Here is a 16841-nt window from a genome sequence, read left to right as displayed (position 1 = left end):
TTTAGACAACAAACTCCACACGGAGCCACTGAACTGATGTGTTCTGTAATTAATATCGCAGAAATACTGCTAGTTCCAGGGTCGTGCAAAGAGCTTTGGAGGGTAGGGGCTCAAAGTTAAAAAGGGGCACATTGAACAAGATCTTGAAACACCGTACTACAACAACATAGCGACAACACATATTAATGTTGCTGTTTCTGCTGCTGATAGTACTGGGGGGCTGTGTTGATCTGAGACTGTAGTTGTTAAACAGACCACAGGAGAGAAGGTCGCTGGTTATAAAGCATGTTAAGAAATAGGCAAAATTGCTTTTATTTTACTAAATAAGCCCTGCTACTTCTGTTTAACCTCTTTAACAACTTGGCTGCAGACTGCTTTAAAGATCAAAAAAACTCAGAGGGGTAAACTCTACATAATTGTTGATGTTAGTACCTTTGAGAGATCTAGAATTGTAAGGTTGAGATATCAAGGCAAAGAAAACTCAGTAGCTGCTTGTAGGCCCCTCCAGACATTCAGGGGCCCCTAGAAATGATTGAATTGTAACACAGACCATAGATTTAAAACCTGTAGCATTCATTTATTGAGAATAACAATGCTATTAAAATTTATTTACTGCATTCAGCAGAGAAAACATCTAAGATTTAATTAGAAAAAACTATTAAATATAAGGTGCCATTAAGAAACACATTCACATAATATTCATAGTGTTGAGACATTATGATTACACCCCCACATCCTCCTAAATTCATTAATAAAACAATTGTCGCACAACTGTGTGAAACAATGAGTCCTGGTCCGCAGGCACCAGCAGGACTGGACGTGAGCCTGGACCATGCTGGTCCAGGCTCACGTACCACAGCAGCTCCAAAAAAAGAAAAGGCAGAGTTCTGAGAAACCGCCAGAGTAAATTGTAGCTGATTGGATCCTGACAGACATTCTTGTTACAGTTTCTGTATCCTTTTTTAAAAATAATATTTCCAGAACTGGTCCCTGCAAACAGAACTTTTCCCAATCCCCACAGAAACATCTTCAGACTGTTATTAAAGCCAAGATTCTGAGCATTTTTTCAAGGTTTTATTTTATACATTAAAAGTAAAATTGAGTTTAACAGGCAGAGAGTGGTGGAGCAGAACTGCTATCTACCAAGACCAATTTTTAAAGTGTGCTTTTTAAGTAAACTTTATTTTGTAAATATATTTATGAGGAAATATATGTGAAACATTAATGGACCAGGAAAAATGATATATTAAAAATATTCACATCTGCCAACAATTAAAGTAAATCGAAATGAAAATAAAGGCGCAAAGATAAACTAAAAGATCAAAAAACTGAAATTGAAATATGAATTTATGTCTGATATCAATTATAAGTTGTACTGTTTTTTTAGTTTGTTGCATTTAATTGCACATTAATTCATTTTGGTTAAACTACTTATTGCGTCAGTAATTTATTTAATGAGCTATTGATTTATTTCTAAATCAATTTTTAGTTAATGCCATATTTGGTTCTTCATATATATGGGGTGAAATGGGAACTTTGTGACAAGGTGAATCACTGTACAGCTGCAAGGAGAAACTGCAGCAAAGAGAAATTCTTGGTGACCATTTTAGTGGAAATTAACTTATTCATATTTGAAAAACAAACACTTGACGTCTTTTAGACCCTTGATGTCTCAGCAAATGCAAACCAAGTAAAGAGTAGAGTCATTCTATGCCTTTAAAGTAACGTCATCACCTCTTTTGTTATGAAGAAACTCCAACATGTGAGACTGTCAGATTTCTTATTTTCCTGAGTCATTATAAATTGCTGTCCATCCATCCATCCATCTTCTTCCGCTTATCCAAGGTCGGGTCGCGGGGGTAGCAGCTTCAGAAGGGAGGCCCAGACTTCCCTCTCCCCAGCCACTTCTTCTAGCTCCTCCGGGGGAATCCCAAGGCGTTCCCAGGCCAGCCGAGAGACATAGTCCCTCCAGCGTGTCCTGGGTCTTCCCCGGGGCCTCCTCCCGGTGGGACGTGCCCGGAACACCTCACCAGGGAGGCGTCCAGGAGGCATCCTGACCAGATGCCCGAGCCACCTCAACTGGCTCCTCTCGATGTGAAGGAGCAGCGGCTCTACTCTGAGTCCCTCCCGGATGACTGAGCTTCTCACCCTATCTCTAAGGGAGAGCCCAGCCACCCTACGGAGAAAACCCATTTCGGCCGCTTGTATCCGCGATCTCGTTCTTTCGGTCATGACCCAAAGCTCATGACCATAGATGAGGGTGGGAACGTAGATCGACCGGTAAATCGAGAGCTTCGCTTTAAATTGCTGTTTAATTGTAATAAATGTACCTTTCCAAACACGCTTCCTCTTCATTTTGTGTTAGTGGACCTGGGGATTCAGCCGGTGGAGGAGCTTTCATGCTCACCTCCACGCGTGAAAGCACACTGGTTTGTTTTTATTTTGCTTTATTTCATATCAAATGCTTTGTCTTCTTGGAGTCAAGTAGAGTTGCTGTGCGGCCACGCGGAGACCAGAATAACTAGTCCCATGAAGCCCGGGCAACCAAAATGAGTTTTGGCTCTAAAAGAGCTGATATGGCACTCATTAAAAACTCAACAGACACAAAATAGAAGAGCTACTAAAGTCACATAAATGCATCCAGCTGCAGAGATGCACTGTGCAGCGGGTCTAGCTTATCATGCAGGGCCGGCCCAATGTTGAATGAGACCTTGAGCAGAATTTGACTTAAGGACCCCTGTTGCTGCTAAGAACATCAGCACCACTAATAGAATTTCACCATGGATTTTGTGAAATCTGGAAGAGGGGACCTAGTTTAATTGACCGAGCAGTCAAATGTAATTGTAAGATGCATTAATGAACAGCTAAAACTCAACGATTAAACTCATTGCAGCAGATTGTTGCTATGGTAACAAAACAATCTAACTATGAAGATTGTACTTTGAACTTTTACAAAGTAAACTTGACAGCTCCTTAAAATCTTAAATTTAAATGTTAAACAATTTATAATTTTTTAATTTATCTATGCTGAAACCATTAAATCAAATTTAGCAGCATTGAAAATCTCTTAGTTCATTTATGCCTTGGGCCAGTTCTAAATGTGATCAGCACTAAATTATGTTTTTAGATCTACTAACTGATGACTTAATTTGGATTTAACAGAAGTGCAAATAATTGATACTTATTTTCATTGTATTTTTTTACTTGTTTTTAAGATTCTATAGTTCATCTTTTATATAGTACATCTTTTAATACAAAACCCTGGTGGACAGCCTCAGTATCCTGACCAGTGGGCTTAGCTAGTTTTCTGGGGGAAACTCTGCATTAAAGTCTGCAGGAAAGGTTTTGAGTCCAACATTTGAGTTTGAGTTAACGGCATTGATTTCCATAAAATTGATATATGAGAAACACATATACAGTATGTTGTTCATGAAGAAGATCAGGATGGACCAGAGCCTTAATATGCGTCAATAGACAGTGGGAACGGACTTGGCTCTGCCTCAGAGGCCTTCCTCATTTTCACTCTTGGGGTACAGCCAATCAGCGCCTGCTTTGCAAACGGCAGTCAATAGCACGTCAACTAGCATTACGTTGAGGTACATTAGCTTCTATGGCTGTGTTTACTTTAAAACATAGATATGCGCTACAAAAAAAATATATATATATATACATTCATAGTCAAAATTTCCTTGAATAATTTGAAGTTATGTTCTACAGAAAAACACGCTAATAGGCGAATTCCCAAATACTAAGCCGTGAAGCGGTGGAGTTCCACTGTTAAGGGTTATTTTAGTGTAGCATTGGATAATGCCGCTTAGGTTTGGCCACTGTTAGTATTTTAGATTTTCAATTGATCCAAAGGCATTAGAGTAAAGGCCTGTTTGCTTTAGTGCCTTTCTAAAGGGCTTCTGAAAAGCATCAGATGCTAAGGCCAGCATTGTTACTTCTTAGAATGATTCCCATGTGGAAAGATTTGCTGATCAAATAGGAACATGAAATGGTAACGTATTAATTCATAAGAATATGATTGTTATTGTCACCATTTGCTTCCCTGTTCATGGCAGCATCTATCATGAAATCTTGCAGAATATACCCAATACACCAGATTATAATTCTTAGCCTCAATGTTTGAATCAGTCAAAAAACCCATTGATATTTCATAGTGCTTTATTAATAGTCCTCTCAAACCCCACAGCGGGGTGTCGAATGTCTCTGCTTACTGTGAAGCTCACCACAAATTCAAAGCTCAGTGTGTCTGCTGTCAGTCCTCACTGCTGTGACCTCAGATTCACACAGAGGATGATCAGCATCTCCTTACGTAACAATTATGATCAGACCAAAAAGTACAGTTTGAAGACAAAACAGGTATTCTGGATTAATGTATTAAAAATCAATTGTAACTGTTTACTCACTTTTTTTACAGATATATCTTTATTAGTTTGGGGAAATATTTAAAAATCCTTTAAGATGTTAGCACTGGTTTAAGGTGGTGCTTTTATTTCTTAAACAGTTCTTAAAACCTTCAATATCTTCATGGAAAGTAGGTAAAGATTGTGGACTTATCAAGCTGCTTTTTTATTTTCTTGTAGAGTGAAATTAAAGACATCACTGGCATTGAGCTTGACTAGAAAACAAATCAAAGTTTAATGATAAATAGTTCAGCTGTTCCAGACTAATATAGAATTCATTTGAACATTTGTTTGCAGCATTTTCTGTCAGCATTAAGAATATTGTTTGGTGATTATATTTAAGAGCATTTTGGTAAAATGTTCTTACTTGAGTGTTTAAGATCATTTGTATAAAATGTAATGTCAACTCTAGCCATTTGGAAACATTTACACAAATTACAGAGGAAAATACTTGAAGGTTGTGTAATCATTCCTTAAGTGATTATTGGCTTCCAAAGTGTAGGGAGGACATTTAAAAAAATTGTGTTAGGGTTAATTTAGAATAGAATAGAATAGAATTCAAATTTATTGTCATTGCGCTGTCACAAGTACAAGCAACGAGATGTAGTTTCCATCTATCCAGAAGTGCTCTACGAGATATAAATATTTATTCACAAATGTACAAGACTATGTATGTATGGACTATAAGGGGTTATAGCAAAGAGATATAGATATTGTGTATAAATATAAATATGGGAGCTGTATGCACAGATTATACAGAATATACAGATTATACAAGAATGTTAGGGAATGGATTATATATGTATATAATATAATACAAGATAAATAATGGCAGATAAAATTTACAGGTTGTATGTGTGTGTGAAGAAAACAGTCCGTGATGTGTGTGTGTGTGAGGATAGTCCATGTGTTATTGTTGTATGAGAGGATAGGGGAGTACAGTCCTTATAGTTTATGTTTTATGTCAGGAGGCGTTCAAAAGCGTGACAGCTGTGGGAAAGAAGCTGTTCCGGTGCCTGGTGGTTCTGGTCCGTAGGCTTCTGTAACGCCTCCCAGAGGGCAGGAGTGAAAAGAGTGTGTGTGCTGGGTGAGTGGAGTCCTTTGTGATTTTCCCGGTCCTTTTCAAACACCGCTTCCTGTAGGTGTCCTTGATGGCAGGGAGCGGTGCCCCTGCGATATACTGGGCAGTTTTCACCACCCTCTGCAGCGCCTGCCGGTCGGAGACAGAGCAGTTCCCATACCAAGCTGTAATACAGTTGGTGAGGATGCTCTCAATGGTGCAGCGGTAGAAGTTCGTGAGGATCTATGAGGACAGGTGGTTCTTCCTCAGGGTTCTCATGAAGATGAGTCGCTGATGCGCCTTCTTAATGAGTTTGGAGCAGCTGGTCGTCCAAGTCAGGTCCTCGGAGAGGTGGACTCCCAGGAACTTAAAGGTGTCCACACGCTCCACCACTGTCCCCTTAATGTGGATGGGTGGATGTGGGTCAGCGTTCCTCCTGAAGTCCATGATAAGCTTCTTGGTCTTCTCAGTGTTCAGCTGCAGGTTGTTTTTGTCGCACCACTCAGCCAGACGGTCTACCTCCTCCCTGTAAGCGGCCTCGTCATTATCTCTGATGAGACCGATCACCGTGGTGTCGTCTGCGAACTTGATGATGGCGTTAGAGCCATGGACAGGTCTGCAGTTGTAGGTGAAGAGGGAGTAGAGGAAGGGACTCATCACACAGTCTTGTGGCACTCCGGTGTTTATGATGATGGTGCATGAGAGGTGGTTGTCCAGCCGGACATGTTGAAGTCGACTGGTCAGGAAGTCGAGCACCCAGTTACACATGAGTGGACTGATGCCGAGGTCTGTGAGTTTGGTAATGAGTTGTGATGGGATGACAGTGTTGAATGCTAAACTAAAGTCTGGCGTAAGTGTTCTTACTGTCCAAGTGAGAAAGGACAGAGTGCAGCGCTATAGAGACTGCGTCTTCTGTGCTCCTGTTCTGCCTGTATGCAAATTGGTGGGGGTCTAGTGTGGGGGGGAGACAGGATCTGAGGTGTGCTAGGACCAGCCGCTCCAAGCACTTGGTAATGATGGGGGTAAGGACTACCGGGCGGTAGTCATTGAGTCTGGTTGGGTTGGGATTCTTGGGGATTGGGATGTAGACTTGAAGCAGGTCGGTACCACAGTGCGGGCCAGGGACAGGTTGAAGATGTCCGTCAGCACTCCTGCCAGCTCCCCAGAGCACGTTCTGAGGACACGTCCAGGTATGCCATCAGGACCCGCAGCCTTGTGGGATTTAATCTTGCTCAGAGCCGCTCCTATGTCAGTGGGGAGGAAAGTCAGTGGCTGTTGTCCTGGGGTGGTAGCTGCTTTGGTTGCAGTTGTGGTATTCCCTCTCTCAAAACGAGCATAGAAGTTGTTAAGTTCGTTGAGGAAGGAGACATCAGTAGAAGCGGGGGTGGTATTGGGGTTCTTGTAGTCTGTGAGAATCTGAAGGCCTTGCCACATACGTCGGGGGTTGGAGTTATAGCAGGAAATGACATTTTTGTTGAAAAACTGAATTTGAAATAAAGTCTCAAGTTAAGCCATCTATCAAATACAAAAAGCCTCTTTAAAAAAAAATAGAGTGTAAGGAAAACACAAAGTCACATACACAAAAACTCCCTGCCTAATTAAATGTACGAGGGCGAAAAAACACAAACACAAAATGCAAAGTCCCTTTTCTTCCTGCAGATATTTTTGGAAATTAAACTGATCATCTGTCTGTCACAATGTTGTTATGCTCACTTTTGTGAGCATTTGTGACTGCAACACCCACTATGTGTTTGCAGTCAGTTGACAATGATATTATGGCTGAGGAGGTCCTCACAGACAGATGATGCATAAAACAAAAGGACATCAAGGAAATCTTGACACGCAGATCCAAAAAGGTCAAAAAGTTAAAATTTCATAACTGGAGAAAATATTTAGAAACGTGTCACTGTGACTGAACTCCAGAGCACACCATGACAGGCCGACAGCAGACATGATAAAATAACATCAGACAACTTCCTGCTGGAGTCATGGTGACCTCTCCAGCCTGACCATTGTTAGCTCAACCGTCAAGATCCGTCACTTTCATGTTTTCACAGAAAAATATGTAGCTTTAGCTCCTCAGCCCAGAATGACGTCAAACAAGCAAAGCCTCAGATTAGGTTGCATTTTCTGTGCTTAAAATTTTACATTTGAAAGGTGTTAAATTTCTATTATATTTACTATTGAAGCTGAGACTGTGATAAAATCAGCATAATTAGCTCCTAATTTCTGACCATGTCTCAAACCACTGTCACTGTCAATGGCGCCATTGACATGGCGTTCTTGACAGTGATGGAGGATTTGTCTGTTAGAAGTCTCGTATCTTTAGTCATGCTGTGAGTTCTGACTCTGATCTGTTGTAGAGCATTTATGTTATGTTTATAAGTGACTGTTCATGAAGCAGTTTTGCATCAGTGGACACAGGTAGCTAAAATGTTAGTTGTGCAAAACTAGAGCGCCAAGCATAAACTTTAGTACTGCTGTTTTAGAATTCCCTTAGATACTGTATTTCTATTTGTACCTTGTTCTCTGTTGTCTGCGTTTTATTTTGTTCCAGTATGTTTCTTGTTTAGAAATAAAGTTATCAAAAAAAGAGAAAGGGGAGGTATTGACGTTACTGCTAAAACAATTCATAACAGTCGATGACCAGTTTATTCAGCCAGAAGTTTACCAAACGCCCAAGAAAATTATCGCTTTCGAATTTATCCAGAAAAATTATTCAGGGGAAGCTAAGTGCACTAAATGTTCTCAAAGTTAGCAAAAGTTTTAAGCTAAAAATGACCTCTGTTACTAGCACATTAGTGGATCAGCGGAAATGTGCCCACCACTGTAGTTTTGTTTAGTTGGTGTTTATGAAATCAATTCTTGAAAGAATAATCTTTTATTGAGGACATCTGATGTTAGCAAAAATGAGAGGAAATCACTTAGGCATAATTACACGCAGCTTCTAAGTTAGAGGCATAAAAAATGCCTCTAACTTGGATGGAATAATTTATTCCATCATTAGTAAGAACTGTTCTTATTTATGATAGAAAATACAAACATATGAAATATATGTGTGAGCTGCAATACTCAAGTTTGCCAAATGGCACAATTTACTTCACATCTCCACATTAATGTTTATTTTATTTAAAGAGGAATCCTTCCATAACGCAGATCACAACTGGTGGCACTAAATCAAATAAGCATCAAACTTCACAGAATATCAAATGATACCAGAGGACAAAGAGAAAAAAGAATAAAGAGATCTAGCCAACCAGAGACCAAATTTCTCAACATGCTGCGGTCACAGCGTGTCAAAAGCCGTGGCTCCTACCTGTAAACAACTCCGTGCCGGTGCAGGAACATCAGCGCAGACGTGACCTCAGCGGCGTAGAATCGGGAGCGCGCCTCGTCAAACTTTCTAGACCGCTGGATTTGGAACATCAGGTCGCCTCCGTTTACGTACTCCATCACGAAGAACAGACGATCCTAGTCCCAGAGAGTGGGAGATGCATGAAAGATGCTCTGAATTCATGATGTAGCTACAGTCATTTATAGTGAAGCAGAATGACAAGAACAATTAGCTTTATTCCATTATTGTTTACTGAAGACATATTTATAGGGCCTCCAGTTATTGTTCAGGTTTTCTTCCACACCGATTTCTTCTTGGAACGTTTTAGTGACATGACTGCAGTTCAACCTGGAAAGACTCACGCAGAGAGAGACTGTGGTATTAGAAAGTTTAATTGAGAACTGTAAATCTTTGCCGTTGGTAACCGCTATCAGAGAGAATGAGCCACTGCGTATGAAGATTAGAGACATCTTCCAGTTTTAATTTACACCTAGGCTTCATTTTAATACATTTTTGTTGTTTCATGTATTTAGTTATGATGGGAATAAATAAAGATATCTGAAGAACAGCTCTATCAACAATTCCAGGTTCAGTTAAGATCTACAAAAACGTCCTAATGGCAGCTGATGAAAGAACCATTCTCATCCTTCTTAGTCTGACTTTGGGCTTTGACATTTCCTCCCATTTCTCCCTACTGGACATGCTATTTATTAGCATGAATGTCAGAAATTTCAGCTGGTTTAAACTCATCTCTCTAGCAGTACACTGAGATCAGATACCACCGGTGTTCCTCAAGGTTTTGTATTCAGCTGGATCGGATTTAGAAGGATGTGGGCTGGACCTGTTCTGGTTCTGGGACCAAATCTGTTTAGTACTCATGCAAATGACAGTTCACTGATAGGTGGACCAACATATCAGTAGGTGTGAATTAATGCATTTTTGGCCTAAAAGGTCTGGCAGATGTCTACATGTTGATCCCAAAAAGATGTACTCTAACTTTACAATTTTACTGATTTATTTACTTGTATTGTTTATATTCAAAAAATCTAACATGATCAAAACAACTCAGTTGATATGTGTAAAAAAAAAATTGTAAAACATGGATTTGCAAAAAAAAAAAAGCCTTTGGATACCTATACTATAAACTTGTGGCCCTGGGCTACTGTCCCTGTGAGCCGTTTATAAAGGCCAGCCCAAATCACCAGTCCCCTTTTCTCTTGACAATATGTAACACTGTTCCTCTGGTCTCATTCTCCCCCTTTGTGTGCATTAGAGAACATTTTGGTCCACCTCAAACTTTCTCCAAAGAAACTGTAAACACTTCTGAGTTATTACTCCTGTCCAGTCAAACTTCATTACATCCCAAATTTACTTCAACATCTTTCAAACAATCTGCATGAACAAAACTTCCTGCCCTCCTATATTTACCTCAAGCCACTCATAAGGACATCTATCTGCAATACCAAATCTTGAAATGAATGCCAAGTTCAAGAACTCTGTTTTAGTGTTTATGGTGACTCTATTTTGTATTTTAACTTTTCAACCTACTCTTTCATTTTGTGCTTACTGTGTAAAGTGACCCTGGCTATCTTGGGAGGTGCTTAGAAATATATTATAACTATTAGGAAGTGATTGTGATTTTTTCTGAATCAGTAGTAAAAGTTTGACACTAAGCATATTGACTTCCCTTAATGCGATTTTTTTTCAAAGCACCTTCATTTGAGTCTTTTTGTATCATATACCTTCATAAAACACTGACTGCAGCACACCACACCCTCTGTGCCTCCTTATTCCCTTGGTAGAGCAAAAACAACCCCTTCCTGAAGCCCACCTCCCTTTCTTCATATAGGAAATAAAAGAGACAGAGTGTGTGTTGCAGACATAGCTGTGATATAAACAGCAGCATATATAAGAAACAAAGAGAGGTCTGTCAAGAGTTATAGCAGGAGTAATTAGGGTTTGCACTTTAAGTTAGAGAAACATAAACCGAGTGTTTGTTCGTTCTTTCCTCCAAAACCTTTAGAAAGACACAGGAAGTGTGTGAACTAGGCTTTTATTTAAAAGAGGATACATCTATGTTTAGATGGCACATCTAAAAGAGTAAATTTTGTCTTTACCCGAGGGTCAGGTTAGAAAAGCAATTTCCGGCCCAAGTCTCATGGAGCAAGAGTCTAACATGAGTCTTTGCAGGCAACCAAACACGACTATTTCTATCTGGCACACACTCTGTGACCACTTGGTCACAGAGTGGTCAAACTGTGCAGCTCTAGATCAGTGTACAATGTAAAATTTAATGTCACACTAAAAAGTTTTCTGCTGCAGAAGAAAGGACAGGCATAGATACCAGCCTGGCAGGAAGTAATTTATTGTAGTATAAAAGTATAAAAAAACATAAATATGTTGCTCACAGCAGCACGAGGTATTTCAGCGTTCAGGAAAAATTATTTTTAACAGAATCACTCAATCTTTTGTACCTAAAACCATTCCTTTAAAATAACGTACCTGAATAAGGGCTGGATGACATGGTTACAAACACTCCGCACTTTCCTTCACTTTATCTTTTTCTGAACAAACTAATGTTAAATCTTTGGTTTTGCTTCATCTTTCCCTGCAGTAGCCAAAAACAAAAGCATGTTTTCAAATTTAGAGAAGTTCCTGTAGGACTGAAGGATGTAATACAGCAGTGGTAACAATTCATAATTTTGATTCATCACTCTGACTTTAAATTATATTGTTGAATACTTCCTAAAAAGAGCCGCAAACAACAGCTGTTCGCAGAGTGAAAACCTTTTTCTAAATATTAGAAATAATTTTCAAGTTTTGCTAATAACATTTGCACTAGTGGTGTAATGATATTGCTGAGATAAATTCATTTTAAAAAAATTACATTTATGGCAATTGGTGATTCCAATTTCTAGGCAACAGTAGCTGCATTTCATTACAGATGAGCACAAAACTGTGTTTGTAATTGTGGTGTTTAGATCAAATAAGAAGCACAAATACAATCACATGTGAATAAGTTTGTTTTAAGTGGTTAAAAATCATATCACGTCATCATCCTCCAAACACTTTTTATCTTCTTCATTGGTGTTATTAACACCCAGTAGATCATGTGACTCATGCGATGAGAATAAAAGCATTTCTATTGCAGTTTTGTGAAATATTCACATTTCAACATGACTGAAAAACTACCTGATCCCAGCGCAAAATTTTTTAAATCGAAAAACAGGAGTTTGTTTTACAAAATTGAAGCACTTCCATTAAGCAAATTAAATTTTGTAATTCCCATGAAAAATGGAAATGCAGATTTATGTAATTTAAAGACTTAAAATGAAGAGTTGGTCTATCTTACCTGAACATCTAATGATCAAATAGCAAAACAGATAAAAAATTTCCTAAAGCGTTACTACAAATCAGATTTGCAGCCTAATCTTCACGTCATTGTTATCTGGAACTGCTTTGCATGGGCAACCACAGTTCCCTCCGTTTTATTGACACATAATGACCCACAGTGACTATACACAAACAAAAGGATTTAAACGGCTGATTGACACCCAACATGAAGTTGAAGTAGACGTTATTGTAGGAACAAGACAAAGAGCTGAAGCTGCCACTTTAAGACGGGGGAAGTCATGATTGGGTGTTACATAACCGAGCAATGCTCCGCCTCTTTTCTCCCTTCACTTTAAACAGGATGCTCAAATAGTTTGTTTAAATGTCCCGACTGGTCCCACCCAATCAAACATGAATAAACATTTCCTGACTGTAATTACAAATGTACAGATCCTAGCTTCCCCTCTGCTGACACACACACACACATGTGCACATTCCCCCGTTCTATAGGCCCACAGCCAGATGATCCACAGACAATAATGTCTCGATGGTTATCTCGGTATTGTGTGTACGTGTCTGTGGTGTTTGTGTGCGCCATGCCCTCAGAATGCCACCCTGCTGAAACATATGTCGCCAAGTCTGAACTCGCAGCCTTATATAACCAATAACGCACGCTGTTTACTGTCGCACACACACACACTCACACCCACGCATGCAACCCCCCCCCCCCCACACACAGAAATGTTAAGGAAAGGCCGGTGCTGTCATATCTTTTGGCAGAGAAATACTTTAATGATGCCGTCAACCCACATGGTACATCTAGAGGTATTATGCTGGTGAATCTAACTTTAGTAACTGAGCAGTTTGAGAGGGATGACACTTTTTATTCCAAATTAGATAAATGTAGTTGTATAATGGAAAAAAGCTCCTGGAAGAGATTCCAGATAATCATGACATGCTGCTGCACTGTGAGTTTGTGTGTTGTCACCCAAATGATGCTGATGATAATATACATTTGATTTTGTTTCAGGAAATATAACAGATGAGGATTTATAGAACAAAACTCAGAATGAATATAGCTAACTCTACCAGATTTACTATATTTTTAAATAACAAACACATTTCTTCTTATTGGAAATAGCACTAATGTAATTTTCTTAGATGAATTATTAAATAAACCGCACTGCTTTTACTTTGTTGAATTATGTTTTGAGACACAGCCTCTAAATTATTACTATTAGAAACAAACTTTTTGGTTAAATGAAAATAATTTGACATGTCTGATGAACTGTATTTATATATTTGTACTACTATTTATTTACTATGCTGGTTTTCTTCCTTAGACATTAAGGTATGTGTTTTTACAGTCTGTTTAAAATCAGCCTTCAATCTGTTCCATTCAGTTAGATATATTTTGAAAATCAAGAAATAAACTAGCCTTCAGTTGTAAGTAGCAATGACATTTAATGCTGGTGTTATAAATGGTCAGTGGCTGAAGTTGCAGAGTGTCTTAAAACGTCTTAAAAGTGATTTGTTGACAAAGTGCTGTTACCTTAGTCAGATTCTGTTATGCTGACTTCTATTTTGGACCCAGCTTATCATTTTGAAACATTTTTGTCATTCTTATAGATAAATTAAGAGTTTTTTTAAATTCTAGTGTCTGTTTGTTTGAAGACTCCATGTCTGCTGGTTGCCATGACTTTAAGGGGTTTGGAAATGGGGTTGGTAGTCTGTTGGAAGACTTTGACACACAACACACATTTAAAAGCCTATAAAATACACAAAGAAGTCCAGTTAGCAATACTACACATGCTAAAGCTAACGAAAGTTGTTAAATCGGTTTAAAAACAGTCACGTTGCTTTTGTTTATAAATAATTACGGTCTATTCCTGCCTTGTTGAATTACAAATCATTTTAATGCCGAATAAAGTGACTTTTGATGTATTTTATTTTAATCAACATTATTTCTAGAAAAAGCCTCCCACTGAACTGCTATCTCAGATTTAGCAGCTGGAGCTGGCAGAAATCTGATACAAGAATGAATAGTCATTCAGAAACTTATGTCATTATCAATCTGGAAAATCAAATTCAGTGGAGGATGTTGGCAATAGTTGCAAGAGTACAGATGATTTAGATATTATATATTTTCACATCAGCTTATACAATACCAGGATAATAATTTTCCTTTAAAAATCTTTCAGATCAGAAAATATCAATATAAGCGATATTTAAATTGGCATTTGTCCTCGTTGTCTGTTCCTGTTTTGCACCTTTATATAATCAGTTGAGGTTCAACATTATCAGTTGTAAAAAATTTTGTAAAAATGTCATTAGAAGAAGCTCACCAAACAGAACCGGAGAACAAAAGACATTTTGTAGGAAAGTAGGTAAAGTGAAGATGATTTTAAATATATTAGAAAACTATTAAAGGGTGGGAAAAAAAATAAATGAAAGAAAAATAGTGAAGCTGCTCTTGTAAACCGTACCGTATTAGCATGACTATATTAATTGATGTGTTTAAGTACTTTTCTACAACATAGCTGTCTTTTCAAATTGTTATTTATCATTTTAATCTAATCAGAAGATGATCATCAAACAGAAGTTATGGAAAGTTCTCTTAAAGCACGAGGGGTTAATTTGAGAAGCTAATGCAATTAAATCAAGGTTAGATAACAGTTACGTTGCAGTTCTGAAATTATGAAAGGTTTTCAAAGCACAACCAAATATGTGTAATATTTCCTAAAAAAAGAAAATAGACTGTTTTTGTACTGGTATATATGCACACGGTGTATAAAGTTACAATATATACATTCATCATAATTACTCAAAATGGTGGAGAAAAAAAACAACACCACGAGGTTTTGAACTTTTGTCCATGTACCAAGAAAAAGAAGAAGAAAAAAAGGAAAGTGAATTGCTGCCCTATTTTCCTCGGAACATTACAAGCCATTACTGTTTGGCTGCTGGCCATTACCACACAGAGGCCACAGCAAAGATGCACTGAGTGATTTCATTCAGCGCAACTCAAAGCCTCCAACAGTCTGTTTGTGGTTTAGATCACATTTTGGCACGAATAAATCTGTGTTTTAAAACAATAAATAAATAAAAATAAACTGCTAATTGTCTTTGAGCCCTTCTGATGTTACTTTAAAATATGACATCTAACAATGATGTAACTGAATGGGTGTTTGGGTGTATGGCAAAAAAACAAAGTAAAACTGTTGCTTTTAGTGCATAATAACTCTGACAGGCTACTCTACACCTAAAGAAAAAAAATAGCATTTTATATGAAAAAGTTTTTTTCAGACCCCCTGGAAATGTCAGCTTCTTTTCATTCTTAAAAGTGTTTGGGAGTCAGCCCCTGCTGGCCAGAGAACTGCATGCCACCACAATGAATACCTGTAAACTATTATTCTGTTGTCACGTGTCCAGTTGGTGCCATGGTGAAGAGAAAAAGTATTTGGCCAATCAAATTTCATCTATTTTTGTTTGTCCCATTTTAATGTAACAAAATAAAAACATTAGACAAAGATAACCTGATAAAAAGAAAACAATTTTCAAATAATGAGTGCATCAATTTCTCATCCAGTGAATCACAAAACAGAAAGCCAGAACATCTGAAGGTCTGACAGCTTCTGTAAAAGTCACTGTTTGCTAGTCAAACCTGACATGCAAGAGTGTCATGAGGTGAAATCCACTGCTGACCAAAAACACCTGAAACACTCAAATATGACAGAAGACATCCTGATGATCTCTGCGACTTTGAAAATAAAAAATAAAATCTTAGAAACTGACCAGACAAAAGCAGGTTTTTGGAAGGTGAGTGTCCCATTCCACCTAGCAAAGAGAATGCAGCCATAGAAAAGATGTGTTAAGGGCTTAACAGAACCAGAAATTCATTGAAGGAGATTGTCTGACCATTGAGTTACTTGGGTTTTGCAGCAGGACAATAGCCTAAGTCACACCAGCAAGTCCACAAGAATAACAAGTAAAAGTTTTGGTGTGGATGAATTAAAGTTTAGACTTTTAATGTGACTGAGATGGTGTGGCATAACCTTAATGTCTTTTATGCCCCAAAACTCTCCAATTTGAACAATTCTGCTTGTTATGACAAACACTTAATGAGGGCAGTGCCACCGGATTTGAGGGTTAGAGTAATTATTCTACACATCACTTGCTTTGGACAGATGTTTTTAAATAAAATCTTGATTTGAAATTGTGTTTCCTCAAGTTATTCTTAATCATCTGAAACAATTGCTGCGATTCCATTGACCATATAATTGCGCCTATCGGAATTAGGAAAAAAAATTTGCTTAATGGAAACACAACTTTGGCAAAACTCACATTTTTCCATCACAGGTTTTCGCTCGAGGATGAGGCGAGTTTTCAGGCGTATCAAAATGAGTGTATTTGCAAAACTACAGAGGAAAGGTTTGTTCACATCACACAAGTCACATGATCAACAACTGGCTGTTACTACAGGTGGAGATGAAGAAGACGACAAAAAGTGGTAGGCGTTTCAGAATTTTAATGACTTATCGTGTGAACAAACCTACTCATGTGTGATTAATTGTGTTTCTTATTAAATGGAATTACCACAATTCAGAAATTATGTGTTTTACAATTATCTGAGTATCAATGTTTTGCGCTCATTTGAAATGGAAATGCACCAAATTAAGAGTGATGAAAAAACAGAAAGACTAAA

The 16841-nt window shown here is 38.2% G+C and overlaps 1 protein-coding gene across 1 annotated transcript in view; it reads right to left on the bottom strand.

Moving 5' to 3' along the window:
• LOC102224280 (protein kinase C epsilon type-like) overlaps positions 1–16841 on the bottom strand; it is a 132611-nt gene that overhangs the window by 32239 nt on the left and 83531 nt on the right. The window contains exon 11 of the mRNA XM_023327440.1: positions 8786–8940. Coding sequence (XP_023183208.1) covers positions 8786–8940 — 155 coding nt within the window. The remainder of the gene's footprint in view (positions 1–8785; positions 8941–16841) is intronic.

Source organism: Xiphophorus maculatus, chromosome 22, assembly GCF_002775205.1.
Source record: "Xiphophorus maculatus strain JP 163 A chromosome 22, X_maculatus-5.0-male, whole genome shotgun sequence".
Classification (NCBI taxonomy): Eukaryota; Metazoa; Chordata; class Actinopteri; order Cyprinodontiformes; family Poeciliidae; genus Xiphophorus; species Xiphophorus maculatus.
Note: the sequence above shows the minus strand (reverse complement) of the source record. Positions and strands in the feature narration are given on the sequence as shown.